Source organism: Cydia splendana, chromosome 4, assembly GCF_910591565.1.
Source record: "Cydia splendana chromosome 4, ilCydSple1.2, whole genome shotgun sequence".
In the NCBI taxonomy this organism is placed as follows: Eukaryota; Metazoa; Arthropoda; class Insecta; order Lepidoptera; family Tortricidae; genus Cydia; species Cydia splendana.
The window spans coordinates 5950358-5973001 of record NC_085963.1 but is presented as its reverse complement, the minus strand read 5'-3'; the positions used below and the strand labels follow the sequence as shown (position 1 = coordinate 5973001).

The 22644-nt window shown below is 39.1% G+C and overlaps 1 protein-coding gene across 1 annotated transcript; it reads left to right on the top strand.

Moving 5' to 3' along the window:
- The first annotated feature begins 123 nt into the window (after positions 1-123).
- LOC134789645 (sulfite oxidase, mitochondrial) lies at positions 124-22295 on the top strand. The gene is given in 14 exon segments (XM_063760236.1): positions 124-273; positions 617-765; positions 8083-8230; positions 9141-9319; positions 11211-11364; positions 12833-13022; positions 13295-13396; positions 16788-16922; positions 18248-18442; positions 18444-18636; positions 20257-20457; positions 20741-20890; positions 21343-21506; positions 22156-22295. Coding segments are annotated over 14 exon segments (2112 nt in total). The 5' UTR covers positions 124-247; the 3' UTR covers positions 22282-22295.
- The last annotated feature ends 349 nt before the right edge of the window (positions 22296-22644 follow it).

Below are 22644 nucleotides of genomic sequence, written 5' to 3'. Positions count from 1 at the left end.
AAATCACAGTATTTATTGTTTGTCTAGCCTTCGCCTTTGCGTTAACACTTTTTAATTACGCCTTTGTGCTGTCACTGTCAGTGTCAAAATCACTATCAAATCAAGGTCAGACGAAGGCCGAGAAAATAAGTCGAAAAAACAGATGTTTCAGATGTTTGTGACGAATTCCTCGATAATACAGTTATACTCATTAAGATAAGGCCTGATACAGTAGGTGTAACTCAATGATGTAATACATGCTGTCAGCATGGCTCTGAAAACAGTTGTGTTTCGGTAAGTTATTCGCAGCTTCGCGGCATAAATTAAGTTTCATACGTAACTCAATTTAATGGTGAAATAAAATTATGCGTAGTATTTTACCTGTTACTAATGTTTATTTCCCTATAGATATTTCTAGGTGGTCAGAGAAAGACAGGCAGATAAGTTATAGTTTTCCCCTAATTTTCATTTTCTTATTGACGGCTTATGTTACATACAACTGTATGTATGCAAAATTTCAGTCGGAAATCGCGAAGTGGGTCGAAATGAGCTACCTAGATTTAACCCACACTAACTAACAAATTACTACTAACAGGGCAAGTTAAATAAAAACTTGTAAAAAATGTGTTTGTTTTAGATTCATACAACAAAAGAAACTAGTGAATTATGCTCCAATAATATTCCAGTGTGGAAAATACCACAGTAATAGTGAAGAGAGGCGAGGCTTCAGAAAAAAACTTGCTGTAGTGCTATTTGGATCTGTACTTGTTGGAAAAGTTGTGGCTGGTAAGTTTTTATAACCGTTTTTATACAAAAAAATATAATAATTGTAATTTTGAGTGGTTACTTGTGCGAAACAAATTATATATAAAAATGCTTCTTGTAAGAAATATGTTAATTATAAATAGTGATCGTTATATACATTCAGTTTTCGTAGCAAAGGGTATGGTTGGCAGAAAAAACAAATACATTTGAATATTCACTTTTGTTTTTAATTATTAAATAAACACTTATCTTAGGATTACACCTCTAGATATAACTCTTTACGGTACAAAACCTTTTCCGACCAAATATATTTTTAAAACAATGTACGTCAAATGACATTAAATGTCATAAAAATACAACTATAGTTGCGTGCAATATTTTAGAGACTTAAATTAACCTTCCTGTGACTTTTGTTTACGTAGAAAGGTCATTTAGCTATTTAAAATGGATTTTTGCCAATCGACGTGAACGACTGACAGCCAAATCTGTTGAACAAACTTTAGTTGTTTATTCAGTGTAATTTGGATAAGTGATTATAAATACGTATATAAATCTCATAATTTATGAAATATATAATGTTTAAAATACTTGCGTATTTGTTTTTTTGTCAACCATACTTTGCTACCTGTGACGTTTATACAATAAAAGTGCAATGCGAACTACCTGCAAGTCGACATTCTGTTGTCAACTGTCATGGCGTACAGGCGGGTCGCGGAGCACACCTGACTGACCAACTGAGTTTTATTTATCACCTTGTAATACAACAGAACCTAGACGTCACAATGGCGACGAGGATAAAGAACGTAAGAAAAAACAAAAAATCGATGTAGTTGCTAAATAACCGACAAAAAGTTATCAGTTTGAAATTATTTTTTCAATAAAAGGGAGGGAGACGAATGACCCAAATAGCACAGGTATGATGGACCCATTGTGGACTTAATTTATAGCTCTGAGCACATAAACATCTTTATAAGGTACACTTCTGGTATTTAAACTATATTTTGATCGAGAAAAGAACTATTTTTACGCTAATATTACTACTATAGGGCACATTTCAACGTCTTATTCAGTTTAAATACTATTTAATGCTTTTACCTTTCCAAAAAACGGGTCGGTGAACAGAAATTAAGCCAAATACAGTAAAATAAGTTATTATAAAATAGAAATAAAACTTTTATAGCGACTGTGTATTTAAGGAAGCGTGTAAAACTATAATTAAGTTATACGTATAATAAATAAACTGTCGCGCATATTGCTGTGTAGTGCTGAATATGTCTGTTCACCGGTAATTTACTACAGGTAACTAAGTATACCAACGTGGTGCTGTCTGCGTTAACGGTTGTTGAAACAATATCTGGGTGCGCTGTAGTTTATTATTAGCTCACAAATGTATCAAATTAACGACAAATGCTTAATAATAGTTCACATAATAGGGTTAACACTTTTAACCAGAAGTTATATACCTAAATAAATAATAAGTGTACGCTTTATTTAGCGTCAGACTCAATAAAAATCAACAGATCATCTGCTATACAACATGGTGTTACTTAGCTTACGTGTGCTAGTTAGATATGCATTTAAATTATTTAACTAAATCAGCATATTATCTGGGTCTTGTTTCTATAATGCAAAAGGAAAAATAAGTAAACAAACTGATATTGTCGGTGAAATTTGTCGTAAAGCTTAAGCTTAATACGAGTATTCTCCAAAAATGGAATACTTTTATGATTGTAAATGTTGTTGTGTTAATATTGCACTCACCCTCCTGGGGCCCAGCCATACAAGGAAAAAGTCTGAAATTTGCTATTGAAATTTGAATCTATAGTGTAGGATTCAGGGTTGATTTTGTTTTGTTTAAAATGGAACGAAGCAAAACAGATGCAACTCTGCTTCAATTAAACATTAGGTTGTGTCGCTAAGGAGCAAAATGTCATGGTTACGGCGACGGCGAACATTGAATCCTGAACGAAGCGAGGTATTAAAATGGAATACTGAGCGTAGTGAGGGATTCAAGTGTTAACGCCCAAAGTGAAAATAATTTTGCTACCATGTGACCCATACTGCTTTTCACATCACATAATATATGTATAAGGAAATAAAAAATAAAAATAAGTTAGATTAAAGAACCTAACGTCTTAAGAGTTTAAACCTAAAGAGTCTTAAGAGTTTAAAGAGTTAAAGAGTGAAAAGAGTCTGAAAAGTCTAAAGAGTAAAGAGTCTAAAGAGTCTAAAGAGTCTAAAGAGTAAATACTCTAAAGAGTAAATAGTCTAAAGAGCCTAAAGAGACTAAATAGTCTAAATAGTCTAGAGTCTAAAGAGTCTAGAGTCTAAAGAGTCTAAAGAGTCTAAATAGTCTAAAGAGTCTAAAGAGTCTAAAGAGTCTAAATAGTCTAAAGAGTCTAAAGCGTTTAAAGAGTCTAAATAGTCTAAAAAGTCTAAAGAGTCTAAAGAGTTTCAAGAGATTAAAGAGTAGAGTCCTAAATAGTCTAAAAAGTAAAGAGTCTAAATAGTCTTAATAGTCTAAATAGTCTAAAGAGTCTAAGGAGACTACAGAATCTAAGTTAGAGTCTAAAGATTGTAAGAGTTTAAATAGTCTAAAGAAGTCTAAAGGGTCTAAGAGTCTTGAGAGTCTGAAGAATCTAGAGTCGTACATGTGTGCAGTAAACAGATTTTGTTGAAAATAATTATAATAAAAAAAACCATATTCCGAATTAATGTAAAACATTCTTCCACCGAACTTAGAAAGTACCTACTACAGCTGGTAGGACCGTGGGCCTTGGGAAGGTATGGCTATGCTTAATAATTCTGCCGCGCCAGCAATGATTGCGCGGTGATCGATTACATTTGGAAACTCATGAAATGCTTACCTTGTCCTCCTTAAATAAGTTCTTTATTTAATTATTTAAACGAGTTTTCAAATGCAAGTACCGCGTTTATGGTGGTGGGGCGGGGTTGCTGATGCCGACTATGGTGTATTTAAAATAACTAAGTAGACATTGACACAACCTTGCCTATAAATATGAAAACTAGAAAAGTCGAGTTTCATAGGCTGAAAAGAATGGTATTAATGTATAGTTTATGCAAGATACGAGTTCCGTATAAATAAATACCTACAATTGGAGTGAAGACTCCGTGAGTGGAACCTAAGTCCGAATAAGGAAATACCATTGGAGTGAAAAGCTCCGCGAGTGCTGCATGGGATATCGGCCCATGTAGTGCAAATGATAAGTTCTTCAGAATTAAAAATAAATATAGCTCAGGAAAAATTCCATAAAATTTAAATTGTTAGTAATATGTGACTATAATTAACGTTAAGGAGTGAAACTCAGGTTATTGTCACAAAGACTCGTTGAACTTTAATGTATGTCTTGGGGTCCAATCCTATGTATATGTGTCTACCTGTTCTGTTTGTTACACGTTAGGTTACTTCGATAACTCCTTAAGTACAGAAACTCGGTAGTTAGAAGGTACTTACCTAACGCACATGTTCCGTGCTTACTTACGGATAGTATTACAATGATGTCTTAATTTTCCGCTTTAGAATGTGCCCGAGTGTCGTGTGCCTGCTAATTGCGAGCACTCTTCCAAGTACGCACGTTTCAGAAGCTAGCGTAATGGACATTTTTAAAGTTGCTGTCGACAAATTATAAGAATACTTTTCGCAAAAACAGAGTTTGTATGAACGATTCGTGTTTCGACTGATGCAACAAGAATTGTACTTTGGAAATTTCTAATCTAATCTATTCCTAATGATTCTAAATGTGATTTCAATGCGGAAAATTGAGCCTCCGCCGATCTAAAGGAAAATATTGAATCTAGGGGTTTCAGTTACAATAAACAAGTGATTATGGGAACAAATTTGATAAAATGTTAGGAGGCAAGTGAAAGAGTTTTTGGGCAAACATAACAAACAGGTAGACAGGATTGCGATAATGGCGCCGCCTTCCCCCTAAAAGATAAAATGTGCCGGCATGTGATAAATGTGCCTACAAAGGCCAATTCAAAATGCAAAGCTGCACTAGGACTAAATGAGTACCGATAAAAGTCGACGGGCCGACTAAATTAAAGTCCAAAAATAAATAAATTACCTAAAGCCAATCAACTAATTTTAGTGCCAAAAGAACACAATAATTAAAAAAAAAAAATTTACCTAAAGCCAATCAACTAATTTTAGTGCCAAAAGAACACAATAGTAATTCTATAAATTTACAATCAGGTCAAAGGTCAATTTAAGGTAAATAAATAGACGCGGGGTCCGTCACAATGCCACACATTGTGTAGGTATCTAAAGTAAATGCTGAAAAAAATACAAAGTACCAATCAGTGACGATGCGTGGAACCTTGCACTCCCACTGCGCTACTTTATATATGACTTGTTCCTAATAGTGAAAACATACACATACGAACATAGTAACCAAATCCGTAAAATGGACGGCCAAGCGATGGCGTCAATATCGGACAGTTACCCAAATAGAGATGAGTTTTAATTAAGTGTAATAAAAAGGCACGTTAGTGGGAAATTTATAATGTGTACATATAAAAACGTAAGGACCAGACGTGATCTTGATTGCACCAAATTGCAGTTTGCCTAGTTGAGGTTGAAACTAACAAAATCAAACAAACCTTGTAAATTGAGGTTGCAGATCGAGCCTCTATATTTGCAAGAGTACATATATATTATCAAAGAGTTATTTACTTAAGTCGTTGTTTAATTATCGTACAGGTACTAAGTACCAAGTATGAAATAAAACCCTAGTTATTAAAGCAACGGAATAATAATAAAGTAAATCTTCGAACAATGTACTCGTTGAAACCGTATTCATGGTAATGAAATTCCATTGGTTCCTTGTAAAATATACATAATTAGAGTTAAACAATATATGCCACCATCAAAATGAACATACACAGGTGCTAGTTTTGCTCTATAATATATCTGTAAGTAATTGAACCTAAAGGAAGCAAAATGTCTATAAAAAAAAATTATTAATGTGACTGTAACCATGGTCAAATTAAGGCTGTGTATATTGTAGTCAAGGGCTACTGTAGACTATAGTCAAGGCTAAAATCAACTTCCAATTGTAAGCAGGGATTAAAGTTGTTTTCATAACATAAATAATACTTATCATTCATTGTATAAGTAACATTAAGTTGCTAGATTAACAGTACAGTCGATATACCATACTTGAATATAATTGAGGTCAATACTGTATTCAGCAAGTATTATAATTAAAAAACGGTAATAAAATAATGTATCCAATGCAATTTATAATAATAACGGTCAAATATGTAGGTACCTACATCATTTTACCCGAGTAATAGAAATCTATTTGTATAGATCATGGTTTGCGTAAATAACATACCAGTACACAAGTAAAACTAAATAGGTTGTGATATCTGGTATGACTTTTTACCTTACTTAACATTGGACCATTTACGTATATTATAAATTGCATTATATCTATATATTATACTATATTACCTATCAAACAGCCAAGTAAAACTGAGGAAATCAGTTGTTGCCAATAAATAATGTGCATGTACGAGATGTTATTAGAAAGCGACCTGTATGTTACAATTTTATTGGAAATTCACGAAATAGGTATTAATTGTGTGAAACGTGTATATAGCTTGAACGCTAATGAAAATACCTAGAAAAGTGTAAGCATCCAAAGAAAATATGTATCAATTAAGGTTAAACTCGTAAGATATTTAAACCTCGAGTTATTATCATTTTGAATAAAAGAAAGCAGACTCAAAATTCAAAACTGAAAAAAGGAGAAGGAGAGAGACTGATATTGTAAAAGTAAAACCATAATTGTATTAAAACACTTTATTACGCTAAACAAGTACATAACAATAAGAGAATAGAATAAATGTGTACAAAGGCGAACTCATCCCTTTAAAGGATCTCTTCCAGCTGACCGCTAAGCAACTGAGAGAGATACTAGGAATAGTGTAAATATTCCAAGGTTATATTGTTAAAAAATGTTTATTGTTGAACTGTTGAGAAATGAATATATCCACACCTCGCCGAGTTTCTTCCGCCGGTTCTTCTCGGGTCTGAGGTTAACGCTGGTTTTCCGAACCGGTGGTAGTATGTCGGAATTAGAATCTAAATTAACCTAGCAGTTATAAGATAAACAGATGTGAGATGACTGAACTATTGTTGCATGGCTAACGCATAAAATAAAATAAATAAATCATTATAAAAAGGAAGAGATGTGACGTTTATACAATAAAAGTGCAATGCGAACTACCTGCAAGTCGACATTCTGTTGTCAACTGTCATGGCGTACAGGCGGGTCGCGGAGCACACCTGACTGACCAACTGAGTTTTATTTATCACCTTGTAATACAACAGAACCTAGACATCACACTACCAATACAGCACGTTGATAACGATCACTAATTATAAATGAGAATGTTTTGGTTGGAACAACAATATTGAGTTTTTAGTTTTACTCAGATACAAACTGAATTGAGAAATATCTATCTGTGAAATGTGAAAGCTACAAGCTTAATTTGACTACTATGATGTGTGAAGACATATGACGTCCCACGGTAAAGGTACCTTATGGTGGTTAGCGCTTATGACACGTAGCAGCATATTCGTATTGGAGTGTTGTAAATAACAGTGCAAGCTCCAGCCGCCATAAGGTACGTTTTCACAAAGTCACACATTTTCAATTGCAAATAATGTTTAAAATAATATATATCTAATCTGTTGTATTATTGCCACAGAACATTGCTCTACATTACTATAACAGTATAACAGATAAATATTATTTATTTACAATTGTACCAATATCAAATCTGATTATATTTGTGATTAAATAGCAGCTGATAGGGGTCATTTACGTCACTTTCATGCCAAATACATAATATATACATATAATAACTCATCCTTAAGAAGCTAAGACTGATGATGATTTTCCCAATTTTTTTGATCATGTAATCATGAGAAATCTTTAGTACATATATACAGAGTAAATACAATTATTTACTCTGTTTATATGTACTAATGATTTATAATAGTAATACCCCAAAATTAACATGTGCTGTTGATTATTTTCTTAACAGTTTTATATTATATTATTATGTGTAACTGCTAAAATGAGGCTAAAATAATTATATTACAATGAATTATGGTCTTGAAAACAGTGATTCCATTTTACAAAATAGTTCTAATAATCTATTTCTACATTATATCATTTTTAATAAAAATAATAAATATAAAATATGTTCTGTGACTTCAAATAATAAATATTATCTCTGAAGTAGAGTAACACAGAAAGCCATATGAAAAAAAAAAATTTCTAAATCCACATTATGTTTCAGATGATGTCATTAAATCACAAAATAACATCAGTGAAAAGCCCACAAAAAAAGGAAGCAGTGAGGATAAAGATGGAGTCATTGAGGCTGGGGCTAAGAAACCAGGCTTACCCGTGTACAGTGCAGAAGAAGTTAGCAAGCATGACTCCACGTTAGTACATTACTTACTGCTAGCCTTTCTCCGCAGACGTTTTGTCTGGTTGCATAGGCCTCTCCCATATTCCTCCACGCGTCCCTGTCCAGAGCCTGTCTTCTCCACAAGGCTCCAGCCACCGTTAATACATTATATTTTGTTAAAAAGTTACTCAAACTTACTGGCATATAAAATTTAAAGTAAAGTAAGCTCCAGGTGCAACATTGTTACGATATGGTAGGTTTAGCCAGCAGAGTTTTTGAAAAATCGTAGCGCTTTTTTAGGGCACAATATGGTTGGCAATAATTGAGACCTTGCACATTAACTAAATAACTAACTAAATTTTTGCACAAAAGCTCAAAGTATGCTTCTAAAAATGCGCAAGTTTATTTTTGATAGAACTCAACGATTAAGTACTTTTTTTTAGTTAAAACATAAAAATTAAAATTTACAAACATCCACATATCCGCGACCCCGGGCACGCACATCCATCTCGCTCACGCTTACGCTCAGTGAGAGTGAGAAAAGACGGGGTCTTAAGTTTGAATTTAGTAGATACTAATGTCTTTACCACCACGACTATTTTATATAACACGCAATACGAAACTTTACAATGTATTAAGGTTCATTTTATACTGTAACCTATGTCGCCGCGTTGTGGCCGAACCTAAATTTTATAATAACATTCCAATTGTTTACTTTGAAATTGTATGTGATTTGATTTGTGATTGGCTTTATTATGCATAATAAAGCCAATCACAATTATGGCGTAATCAACACTAGAACTAAATTACCATGAAACTGTTACTTACCTTAGTATATAGGTAACATAAACTGGTATGTAACTTATATGTTTTTACAAATCTACAGAGCAACAAAACGGCATTTACACTCACGTAAATAATTAGATATCATAATATTTTTTCAGTGCCAGCTTTTGGGTGACATACAAACACGGCGTATATGACGTGACGTCGTTCCTCCCCTCCCACCCGGGGGGAGAGCAGATCCTGAACGCAGCCGGCCTTAGTATAGAACCCTTCTGGAACGTCTATGGGATGCATAAAACTAAGGAGATATATACTCTGCTCGAGTCGTATAGGATAGGTAAGGAATTATCAGCACATATTTAATTACACAAACGGGTCTACCGCGATATAATTTGATTGTTTTTACCTTAAATTCCGACGTTCCAGCTGAGTTGCACCAGCTGTGGTCACGGAAAGACTTTTTTTTTTTTAACATGGCTTACACTGTTTGGCCGCGCCTGGGGCCAGTTACAGTTTGTGGTATGAGTGGGATCAGTGTCGCGGCCTGAAGGGCCGCGACACTGCCAAGTATGAAAGGAGCGAGAAAGAGACGGAAGGAGTAAAAAGATGATAGAAGAGACCAGAGGAGTGTAGTTTACAGTACAGTACAATTAGCATGAAAACATGACGCTATACAATCTTAGTATTTTATAATATTTTATGAGGAGATGCTTTTTATATAAAAAATATTTCTCTAACCTAGGGCAGATGGCCCGGTGTGGCATTGACGGGTCTGCGTTTATTTTCCCAATGAGGGCGCGTGGTTCACGGAAAGACTGACGTCCCAGCAAATGTCAACGGAGATATAAATAAAACACCACTAAACTACCCGAAATAATTTATAAAAATGTTCGGGGTAGACAAAGAAATTGCAGCTACCCGTTAAAGTTTAATGTAATCATATTTGCGTAATTAAAAAATATGTGTAGGTCCAAAGGCGACAGTTTAAAGTGTTGAATGATCAGCATTTGGTGAATGTCGAAATGTGTGTGTTTTCTTGCGAGATTTTCTCGGTATGAACTTCTTTTTTGGCCGAAGCCTAGTAACCTACGGCTGAAACATGTTTTTTGTGCCGAAACCTGCCGATACCGAAACCGAAACTCTCGGACACTAGTGATTTACTATGTGAATACCTAACGGACAAAATACTTAGCGTAGGGTGGTCTTCCATCTGTCCGATATCTTTGTCCAATGTGTATTTGATCTCACATTATGCTTAATGGGAGAGTGAAACGCAATGACATTGGACCAAGAAATTGGACAGGTGGAATACCACCCGTAGACGCGTATTCTTCGTTGTACAGTCACCTGCAATAATATGTTACTCTTCAAAGGCCGCAAAAATATACGACACGCTCTCTTCGCTCTACAAATTAGATCGTGCCAGATATTTTGCTGCCTTTGTTGTGTAACATATTATTGCAGGTGACTGTACGCTTGCTGTCAGCTTGCATGTAACGTGACTTCATAGACAGAGCTGCGTGGATTTTGATGGTAAATAGCACGTAAGAGTACAATACGAGAACACTCGTCTATGAATCTATGCTACGTGAACATTGGGCCTTGATTAATGTTATTAATTTCCGACAAAGATTCGATGTAACATGTTGATGACAAACATCGGCTCTATTTAGCTACTGTAATTATTTTATACCTCGTCATGTTAGCGCTGTGGCATCATGCCATCTGACCATTAATTTCTCTAAAACCCTACCCAGTGCCGGACTTATCCCAATAAAACTATTGGGATAAGTCCGGTTTGCCCACAATGTATTCTTTCACAAACATCTTTGCAAGTCAACGTTCCAAAAATATATTTACACTGTTAATAAGGTCGTTTAAATGTAGGTACTTTGAAATGTTTGCTTGTAAAGATGTTGGTGAACTCGACGTTACGTATGTCCAGGCGTGGCTCACTCCGCGATTCCGTCGCTTTGCAACAGGTAGCTACAAGTACATCGGTTCCACACCAATTTGGTGGCTAGCCATAAGCCGCGTGTAGAGCTGTCGCCACCTAACGGCCATATCTGTCCTGATCATAACAGACGCGTTTTGTTAAAGAGTGAGTCTTCTGTACCTAGTACTATTATTTATTCTGTGGTATGTCCCAACTCATAGGCAAGAGCCCGGGCTTGAAAGCCGCACGCTATACCTAATCGATCTTATACCTATAATCTATCTTTCTCCAGGTAATCTCCGAGATGAAGACATAGTGGACCACACGGACGACGAGATGTGGGTAAAGGAGCCCGTTCGAGACCGCAGGCTTATCATCAAGACAGCCAAGCCGTTCAACGCCGAGATACCCATGAAGCTGCAAGTGGAACACTTCGACACACCCAAGTATGACCCACTTCTAGTACACACTGTTAACTAATATCTTATGCCTTTTGTAATAAGGTCCAGCGATGTACAGTTAGGAGTTATAGTTCGTTTTTTTTAGCATTATAAAGAAGGTAAGCGATCTTGACATGTCTTTTAATTGAAAAACGCTTTTTAAAAATCAGTAACTATTACTTATGAAAGCAGAAGAATATAAATGATCGTATTAGATTCATAATTACATATTTGCCGTGACTTATTTTTAAAACGTGTTTTTTCAATAAAAAGACACATCAAGATTGTTTACCTTATTTCTAACGCTAAAAAAACGAACTATAGGAGTATTGCTGTTTGTACCTACAACTAGGGTTGCCAACCGTACTATATTATATAGTATTGTACTATATTTTGGCTCTCTGTACTATATACTTTTGGAAAAATATATAGTACGCTAAAATACTATATTTCCGATTAAACGTATATTACACTAATGATTAGTATTTTATCTAAAAGTACTATATTTTTTTGAAATGGACTATATTTTTGATGCCTTATTCTGGAAAATACTATATTCTACCAAGAAAAAGTTGGCAACCCTACCTACAACCTACAACAACTACAGGGAACAAATCGAATTATTTTATCGCATACTTAACTATCTTTTAATTTCTATTTTTAAGTAGTCACACTACTATAATATTATATTATGGTCAGGACGTTCGTAGCCTGAAGACGCCGGTTTGATTCCGGCCTCGGCCACCGGAAGATATCGTACTTTATTTCATCATATCGTACCTTGGCTACACATGTACATAGTACACACACCACACCATCTCGTGAATAATGCCGTTTTTAATTTAGAATTCTTATCTTCACACTATATTAACTATTTATATGATTTCAATCTTGATTCATCATTCTTTGAGTTCCCCTTTCATAACTTCGAATGTGTAATGTACTTAATATTTGTGAATGGTAATAAATATAAAAATAAAATGTACCTATGTCTAAAACAAAACATTTTCACGGTTATTTTACCTGAAAATGTTAAGTTTTGAAACTGAGGAATATATAGATGGTCAAGCAAATCTTGTCAGTAGAAAAAGGCGCGAAATTCAAATTTTCTATGAGCCTACGCCGAGCCTTCGCGCCTACATTTTTCAAATTTGCCGCCTTGTTCTACTGACAAGATCTGCTTGACCAACTTTATATGTACTAGTATTACTTTTTTTCACTTACAATATTAATAAAATAAAATAAAACGTTTATTCATGAATCATGGTTACAACTAGGTAATTACATTGACCAAACAAGATATGGTTGTTATTTATTTCAAATCTTAATATTACATGGCGCAGTCAAGTATGGCTACAGGATATAATTTACCTTCCAAGTTATCACTGGTCGGGAACTGATTACGTTAATTCTTCTGCCAAACCACAATGTGGTTTGTTGGCAGACGAGGCTATACATTTCGTTTTGTCGCCAGCGAACTATTCTACGTCCGTCAACATATGCCGGTGCCCGAAGTCGAGGCCGAGACGCACACACTCCGCATCAACATCGCGGGCCGCGACGACTCAGTCACATTCACACTACAAGACCTGGCCAAGTTCCGGCAGGCGAGCGTGCGGGCCGCGCTTATGTGCGCGGGGAATAGGCGGAGCGAGATGAATAAGGTTTCTTTTCTCTTTTGACTTGACTTCTTCGTGTATCATTTATAGCTGGTCAAACAAGTTTGTCAGTAGAAAAATGCGCGAGATTAAAATTTTCTATGAGACGATTAACCTTCGCGCCTACATTTTTTAAATTTGCCGCTCTTTTCTACTGATGGAAATGGCTTGACAGAGTATATTTTCGGGCGCGCTCGGCTCCCGGCTATTCTAGTAATTGAAAGCGAAAATGTGAACTTGTCATGCGCGATAAAGAGGGACAAGTAGATTCATGACACGATTCAGTCACATTTACACTACAAGACCTGGCCAAGTTCCGGCAGGCGAGCGTGCGGGCCGCGCTTATGTGCGCGGGGAATAGGCGGAGCGAGATGAATAAGGTTTCTTTTCTCTTTTAACTTGACTTTTTCGAGTATAATTTAGTTTCGGGCGCGCTCGGCTCCCGGCTAATAGTAATTGAAAGCGAAAAAAACGTGTCAGAGATTTAAGGTTTCTTTTTCTTTCGACTTGTCTTTTTTGTCTCGTTAACGGTATGCCATTCATTTTCACAAAATGTTATGAACAGTCAAAAGTAAAAATATGTGTGCTCAAATCATCTCAAAAATATGTCCCATAGCTCTTATGTCAGCGAATTAGGAACTATGGGACATATTTTTGAGTAAGTAAGTCTATACTTACCCATATTTTTACACTTGACTGTACTACGAAACCCTGTTACAAATTTGTGCCATTTTATTGGCAAAAATTGGCCCGGTACGAATAAGTCTAAATGTTCTGTGGTCCGCTATCCTCTTAACTTTAAATGTATCCTCCAAACTTTTAATTCACAATTGTTAACCTTTTTTGCAAAGATATCTGCAAATGATGCTACAAATGTTTAAATTAAAGGAAAAATGGAAAAAACATCACCGCTTCGGGCAAGATTTGAACATGCAACGTTTTGGAACCCCGGCCAATAGCTGGCAACCAGAAGCGTGCGAATCCTTCCATCCCTTTCTTTTTTACACACACTAGAGAGGCGCATAGCGGCATCTACCATAAGAACACTCTTTCTTAAGTAACGGAGTATTCAAGTCAAATACGGATATTTCTTAATCTTGCCCGAAGCGGTAAATTTTGCCCTATTTTTTAGGTATTTAAGACCAGTGCCCTGTTTATCAAAAGCTTGTAACTTGTTATACAGTCAGCAGCAGAAGTTGCTATGCGGGCGAGGTGTTCAAAATTACCTTGACGCGCTCTTATTCGCTTAACAATAAAGTCGCGTCAAGATCATTTTGAACACCTCGCCCGCTTAGCAACTATTGCTGCTGACTGTACAAGTGGAAGTCCCTTTTTGACGGTTTTTGTTAGAAAGGGACTTCCACTTGTATTACAAGTTACAAGCTTTTGATAAACAGGGCACAGGTTTACCGCTGGTCAGTTAAGAGTGTTGCGGACACTTGGGACATAATCATATTACTCATGTTGTCTTGTGTGGGTGCGGGATAAAATCTGTAAATTGAAATATTTGCTTTTACGCATGTTTTGTTCCAGGTCTATCACAAAAATGGCTTTATGTAAGCAGTTGCATTTGTGTATTATACTAATCAGTAATCACTAATTAGTGCTAAAATTGTCTATGATCTACTAGAAAATGGATATAAAAGTAACTGCGAGTAATATAGTTTTTTGTAGGTATATTGTTACCCCTTATTCATAAAACTTTTAGAGGCTGATTTAGTTAAATTATACTTTATCCCTTTCTTACACATACATAAGTCAAAATGACAGATAAGGACAAACGATTATTAAATAGAGGTTTGTAGCGGGTTTATGAATAAGGGGGTTAGTATTTATTAGCTGTAAAATTACTTTTTACTATGCACGTACTCTGCGCTTATTAGTTTACTTCTAGAGTTAGACCAAGATAACTCTGCAGCGATTTTGTGAGCATAGACTGTGCAAGTGTTATTTTAAACGTCATACTTTTATGAAACTATGACGTGTAAATAACACTTGCACAGTCTAAGTATGTTATCAAAATAGCTGCAGAGTTATCTTGGTCTAACTCTGTCTCTTAACCTTTTGAACGCCAAACGGCGCATCCATTTGCCGTGCCACTGACGCCACGGGGGTAAAATTTAGTTTTGTGAATAAATAATGCCAACCTAAAAGTGGGGTGTTTATCAGTAGATTTTCATCAAAAAATGATCGACGTCAAATGCCGTCTTTGGCGTCGTTGTCACGATTTTGCGTTGACGTCAATTGCCGTCTGTGGCGTACAAAAGGTTAATACCTACACATTCAGTTCTGTGAAAACAGAACTTAAATCATAAACCAGTAACGCCCATATTTCGCATGTCTTATTTGCTTTGTATCATAATGTAGGTATACATACAGTAAAATCCGCTTATAATGACATCGAAGGAAAATAACAAGCACGTCATATTAAGCGGATGTCATATAAAGCACAGTTCTTCTTTTTAGTTTATTTTCCGAACCAATCTCAAATTCCTTTGTGTGAGATCAGTTTTATTAACCTTGTACCAATTATCAACTTTTCACCGAGAATTAAAACAACCTGAATGCCACGCGTGCACCAAACGTTCTCGCAGGGAAAGACGTGGGAACAGCCACGAAAACCAGCGAATGTGTCAGTATAACCGGACATAATTTCATGAAAATAGGATAGTATAGTAAGCGGTTTGTCACTATAAGCGAAGTCATCTTATCCGACTTTGTCACAAAGAATTTTATATGAAAGCCAAACTTCGCACAGTAATTACGTCATAGTAAGCGGTTGGTCAGTATAAGCGGAGTCATAATAAACGGATTCTACTGTATATCCTCAACCCCACAGCAGCATCGGCATATTACGCTTTTTCAAACAAATGTGCCGATATAACTGACATGTGTTGTGTGCTTATAGTTTAGCAAGAGTCCCTTGTCACTGGAGCGAGAGATAATGAATCATTCATACATTACTGTATATATTTTCTTACACAAGTAGGTATTATCAAACCAAAAAAGCATAGAGTTTAGTTTTTCATTCTACTGCTACTGACAAGATTGGTTTGCCTAATCATAGAGAAATATGGTAAGACAAGAGAGCTCACTCCATACATCAGTTTTGGTCTAATGCTCAACAACATAAGACTTTCCGGTCGGTGCTACATCTATTGTCATTTGACAGTACTACTACTACTACTACTTAAAGTACTGATAATTCCGCTACTCGATGCTAGATGTCGACTATGAAAACCCTTTTTTTTTTGGTACCCAAACTGATGTATGGAGTGAACTCTCTTGTCTTACTATATTTCTTGGCCTGGTTATAGTTTACGCTGTAATATGTTTTTGATGTGAATTATTCCAAGCGCACGCAACTAATTAAAAAAATCGCATGATAGCCAAAATTTATGCTAGCTTTTGCTTCCACTTACGACCACCTTTTGACCGCCTCAGCTGACAAACGTTACAGCATTAAAATGAACCTTAACTAATTCAAATAAAGTTTACTATTGCGTGTAGAATAAAATAGTCGTGGCGGTCAAAAGGTGAAGAGAATATAGTATTAACCATGGCTAATTTCGCTGTACTCTGCGTAAAGCAGGTGAAGCCAGTGAAAGGCCTGAGTTGGCAGGGCGGCGCCATCAGCAACGCGGTCTGGAGCGGCGTGTACTTGCGCGACGTGCTCAAACACTGCGGAGTGGATATGGAGGACACGCAAGGGAAACACATCATAGTAAGTAGTGTTGGTTAAGACTAGAGTCCTTTGAGTTCTCTGCTTAGCAGGTGAAGCCAGTGAAAGGTCTGAGTTGGCAGGGCGGCGCCATCGGCAACGCGGTCTGGAGCGGCGTGTACTTGCGCGACGTGCTCAAACACTGCGGAGTGGAGATGGAGGACACGCAAGGGAAACACATCATAGTAAGTAGTGTTGGTTAACACATTCACTGCCCCCGACGCACTTGTGCGTCCACCGTCATACAAGTTTGATCCTAGGCCACGCCCCCTGGCAGTGATGCGTTAAGACTAGAGTCCTTTGAGTTCTCTGCTTCGAGACTCGACTCAGTTTTTAAGACTCATAATTAAGTCTAAACTCGAGTTCTTTTCAACTTGTTAGAGACCCGAGTCTTTTGTAGAGACTTGAGTGCTTTTCAGAGCTCTTGATTCTTTTTTACAAAAAAATCATAACACATTGTCTTTATGTAAAATTCGTGAATTAGGTACACAATAACGCCTAATTTCTTTACTGATATTTAGGAAAACCTATAAAATTGTTGACAGAGTTTTTATTCGGAGACTCAAGTCCTTTTGAGTTGCTCTTAAAAAAGACTCAACAAGGGGCTAGCTCAAGACTCGGGACTTAAAAGACTCAAAGTTTTTTAAGCGCCGAGTCTCGTAAAAACAAGCCGAGTTCTTCAAATTCAGACTCAGAGGACTCTAGTTCTTACCAACACTCATATCTAGTAATTAGTAAGTATGAAGAAAATACGCTTACCAAAAGGATTTTCGTACGTTGACCTGCCTGCTCCTATCACTTGCACACGCATAATACGGCTGTCCCGCTCGCAGTGTCATTGACCGTCGGCATAATGGGTGAGACAACTATATAATTACGCGCGAGCGATATTGTACGAGTAGATAGAAACAGGCGGGTCATTGTACGAAATCCCTCGTGCTAAGCGTCCGTGCTTTAGCAGGTTCGAGTTGTGTTATGTTTATCCTGCTAAAGCATCATACAAGCTGCAAGGAGAAAACTAGGTCAGGAGTCGGAAAACCATGGCTCATTTGGGTTATTCCCACTAGTTACCACCAAGTTGTTACCAGTGGTAACTACTAGGATATTTTTCCCCACCTTTTACCACTGGTAACTACTGGGAGAAATAATTCTCTTCCTTCCACTGGTAACAACTAAAGGAATAACCCGCTCATTTCGATTGTAACACTTCAATAAGACTCCCCTCCACAAGGTGGGAGAGCCGGCCCTGACATTTCAAAGGCATTATCGGTAAAATTGCTGGACTTGAAACTCTATAAATAAAACTAGGTTTTTCTAAAACGTCCCACTCGTTATTGTTCAAGTAACCAAGTTTTTCGTTTCCCATTTTTACGATACCAACTGAGATTAGACAATGATCCACCAATAATAGTTTTAAGTCACGAACATATGATTAAAGATGTTTTTTTTTTACTTGTATTAGTCCATTTCAAAACCAATCTCTTCAATATCGAAACTAACTCACCCACAGTTCACAGGTTCGGACATAGACGCGACCGGCCACAACTTCAGCACATCCATCCCTCTCCACATGGCCGTTGACCCCAGCTCGCGAATATTACTGGCTACGCACATGAACGGCGCCGTGCTGCCGCCGGACCACGGGTACCCGCTGCGCGTGGTCGTGCCCGGCGCGCCCGCGGTGCGCAGCGTCAAGTGGCTTGGTTAGTACAGTCATAGACATAGACGCGACCGGCCACAACTTCAGCACATCCATCCCTCTCCACATGGCCGTTGAGCCGAGCTCGCGTATATTACTGGCCACACACATGAACGGCGCCGTGCTGCCGCCGGACCACGGGTACCCGCTGCGGGTGGTCGTGCCCGGCGCGCCCGCGGTGCGCAGCGTCAAGTGGCTTGGTTAGTACAGTCATAGACATAGACGCGACCGGCCACAACTTCAGCACATCCATCCCTCTCCACATGGCCGTTGACCCCAGCTCGCGAATATTACTGGCTACACACATGAACGGCGCCGTGCTGCCGCCGGACCACGGGTACCCGCTGCGCGTGGTCGTGCCCGGCGCGCCCGCGGTGCGCAGCGTGAAGTGGCTTGGTTAGTACAGTCATAGACATAGACGCGACCGGCCACAACTTCAGCACATCCATCCCTCTCCACATGGCCGTTGACCCCAGTTCGCGTATATTACTGGCCACACACATGAACGGCGCCGTGCTGCCGCCGGACCACGGGTACCCGCTGCGGGTGGTGGTGCCCGGCGCGCCCGCGGTGCGCAGCGTGAAGTGGCTTGGTTAGTACAGTCATAGACATAGACGCGACCGGCCACAACTTCAGCACATCCATCCCTCTCCACATGGCCGTTGACCCCAGCTCGCGTATATTACTGGCCACACACATGAACGGCGCCGTGCTGCCGCCGGACCACGGGTACCCGCTGCGGGTGGTCGTGCCCAGCGCGCCCGCGGTGCGCAGCGTCAAGTGGCTTGGTTAGTACAGTCATATACATAGACGCGACCGGCCACAACTTCACCACATCCATCCCTCTCCACATGGCCGTTGACCCCAGCTCGCGTATATTAATGGCCACACACATGAACGGCGCCGTGCTGCCGCCGCACCACGGGTACCCGCTGCGGGTGGTCGTGCCCGGCGCGCCCGCGGTGCGCAGCGTCAAGTGGCTTGGTTAGTACAGTACATCCTAAACATTACCCTCGTAAGGCCCACCATACAAAGTTTCCCAGTTTTTATTTTGAACCTTGTGATTTTCGTTTGTTTTAGAGTGATTTTCGTTTGTTTTAGAAAATAATGAAACAAAAGAAATGTCGTATGTCGTCTTCAAAAGGTTCGAATCAGATAGAAATGTTCAAATAGAGAGTGTACATTGTAATGCACATTGGGTCTTACGAGGTTACTGATTACTGTCGACCAAAAAACCGGGTTCTTGCGCCGACTGCGGACAGCGGCATGAGCAGGAATGTTTATAAGCAAATAAAACATCCCTGTTCGTTGTCCTTCTTTTAAGTGCAACGCGACGTATTATACGTAATTTTATACTGCTGTACTAATATCGATCAATAGCAGTGGGAAGACACTCCTGACTTCGGGCAAACTCGGCTCGGTTCGGCTCAGCATTTCTCCGAGCAATTATTAGGGCTGGCACCACTTGACGTCCTTTTGCGTGCACGACCACAGATAAGATAATGACTTGAATTTTGACAACCCTAAATAGCCGAAAGGGACAGTAAGGTACATCAGTAAGGGATAGCATGATGCGTCCCTGAATCGCTGTCAAACTTGGGTTTTGTAGGAAGTGTCTTTACTGTACGGTACTACTATTATTTATTCTGTGTTCAGTGTCAATAGGTATGCCATAAGACTCGTTACCGTTAGCCCCGGCCCACAAACATACTTTCACTCTCAGTTAATTCACGCGTAACTTAGGTATAAGTGGCATTAGTGTTGCAACCAAATTTTTGAATAAACAACTTTACCAATTTACTTTTTTTTTATTCTTTCAGAATCCATAACGATAGGCGAGGACGAGAGCTCGTCCCACTGGCATAAGCAAGACTACCGCTCCTTCAACCCGTCCAAGACTTGGGAGACCGCGGACTTTGCCACCGCACCGCCTGTTTATAGTCTACCGGTGACGTCGGCTATATGCGACCCGGCGGACGGAGAAACGGTCAAGATGAAGGATGGCTGCATAGAAATTAGAGGTATATTTCTCAATGAAAAGGTTTGGGTCGTGGTCTCAAGTGTACCTATGGGGTTGGGACAAGCAAGACTACCGCGCCTTCAACCCGTCCAAGACTTGGGAGACCGCGGACTTTGCCACCGCACCGCCTGTTTATAGTCTACCGGTGACGTCGGCTATATGCGACCCGTCGGACGGAGCACCGTCAAGATGAAGGACGGCTGCATAGAAATTAGAGGTATCTTTTTCAATGAAAAGGTTTGGGTCGTGGTCTCAAGTGTACCTATGGGGTTGGGACAAGTAAGACTACCGCGCCTTCAACCCGTCCAAGACTTGGGAGACCGCGGACTTTGCCACCGCACCGCCTGTTTATAGTCTACCGGTGACGTCGGCTATATGCGACCCGGCGGACGGAGATACGGTCAAGATGAAGGATGGCTGCATAGAAATTAGAGGTATAATTGCATTCATTCATTGCGAAAGACCAGGAAACCTAATCAAGGTGGTAATCGTTTGCAGACAACAAAACGATACGCTTCTGTGTCTCTAGCACTCTTCCATATTATGCGGTTCCTTTGCGAATGACTGTCATCTTGGCTAAACCCCAGGCCAAGAATCTCATGGTTCCGAATTCGGGTTCATAAGTACCAGTAGTTAAGTCTACACGCGGTTTAAATAAATCTAAGATTAGGGAGACCGCAAATTTTGCCACCGCACCGCCTGACTACAGTCTACCAACGAGTCTACATTTCCGGTTCGTGGGTCGAACACTCGTTGGCCGGTTGTTATTTTCATCATCATCATATTTTATTGCGATCATGGTTATATAGATGTTACACAATATTATAAACAGTTTCGCATGGGCCCTGAACTTTTAGGCAACCTCATTTCAATCTTTCCCTTGCAGGATACGCGTACTCCGGCGGCGGCGCAAAGGTCCTCCGCGTGGACTTAAGCACGGACCGAGGCCAATCATGGGTGGAGGCCGAATGTACGACAAGCGACGACGCGCCGCCGTACCACTACTCCTGGGCGCTGTGGACGGCGCGACTTCCAGCTAAGAGGGGAGAGGTAAGCTCGAACCGAGGCCAGATGGGTGGAGGCCGTATGTGATCACTACTTATGGGCGCTGTGGACGGTGCTTTCCATCCGAGAGGGGATAGGTAAGCACGGCCGGCACATATTTGCAGGCCGAATGTGTGTCGAGTGACGCGCCGCTTTACCACAAAAGCCAACCTCAGTGCACAAAGAACTCAAATACTTGGTTAGAAATTAGCCCAAAAGTTCGCTCTATAGGCCCCGTGCATCAACTATAGGGGGCAGCATAGGAGCCGTAAGATTTTGCCGTGAAATGTGTCGTTTATGCTTCCGATGTAGCCCACAAGATGGCAGAACCTACTATGCACAAGGAAACGTACAGACGAGAACGGTAGATGGTAGCACTTGCTTTGGCAATGTACATGTGCACATATGTTTCCGATTCAGGCCACAAGATGGCAGACCCTCCAACGCGCATGGTCCCTATACTACTAGCTATGTGCGAATTGGTGGTGGGGGAAATACAAGAGAGACGCCAACGCACGACGTGGTGAAAATGTTCATATTCGTGAGACGACATCTTCATACTATTTCCCAGACCCACTAGGGTGGCGCCATAGCCATGCATGGACGAATAATTTTACTGCTCACATCCCACTTTAAATAGTATTTTTGTCACTAGATGGAGCTATGGGTGAAAGCGACCGACAGCAATTTCAACACACAGCCGGAAAAGTTCGACGACATTTGGAACATCCGGGGCATCCTCAGCAACGCCTACCATAAAATTAAGATACAAGTAGACTGATTACCTACTCCCCTGATTGTTACTGAAAAATTAACTTTATACCTCATAGATAGAGTTTATTATCATAGTTAGGTTAAAACATACCTAGGTAACCATTACAACACTCAGGAAAAGTTTATTAATTCGTGTCATGCCACTTTGAACCTTGTGAAAATAAAGGGATCTAATATGACGCTCATAATAATTGACATAGTGATAAGGTTCAAAATGGTTCACTATACTATAATATCATAGATGTAGTACAGTCAACAGCAGAAGTTGCTAGGCGGGCGAGGTGTTCAAAATTATCTTGATACGCTCTTATTCTCTTAACAATAAAGTCGCGTCAAGATCATTTTGAACACCTGGCCTGCTTAGCAACTT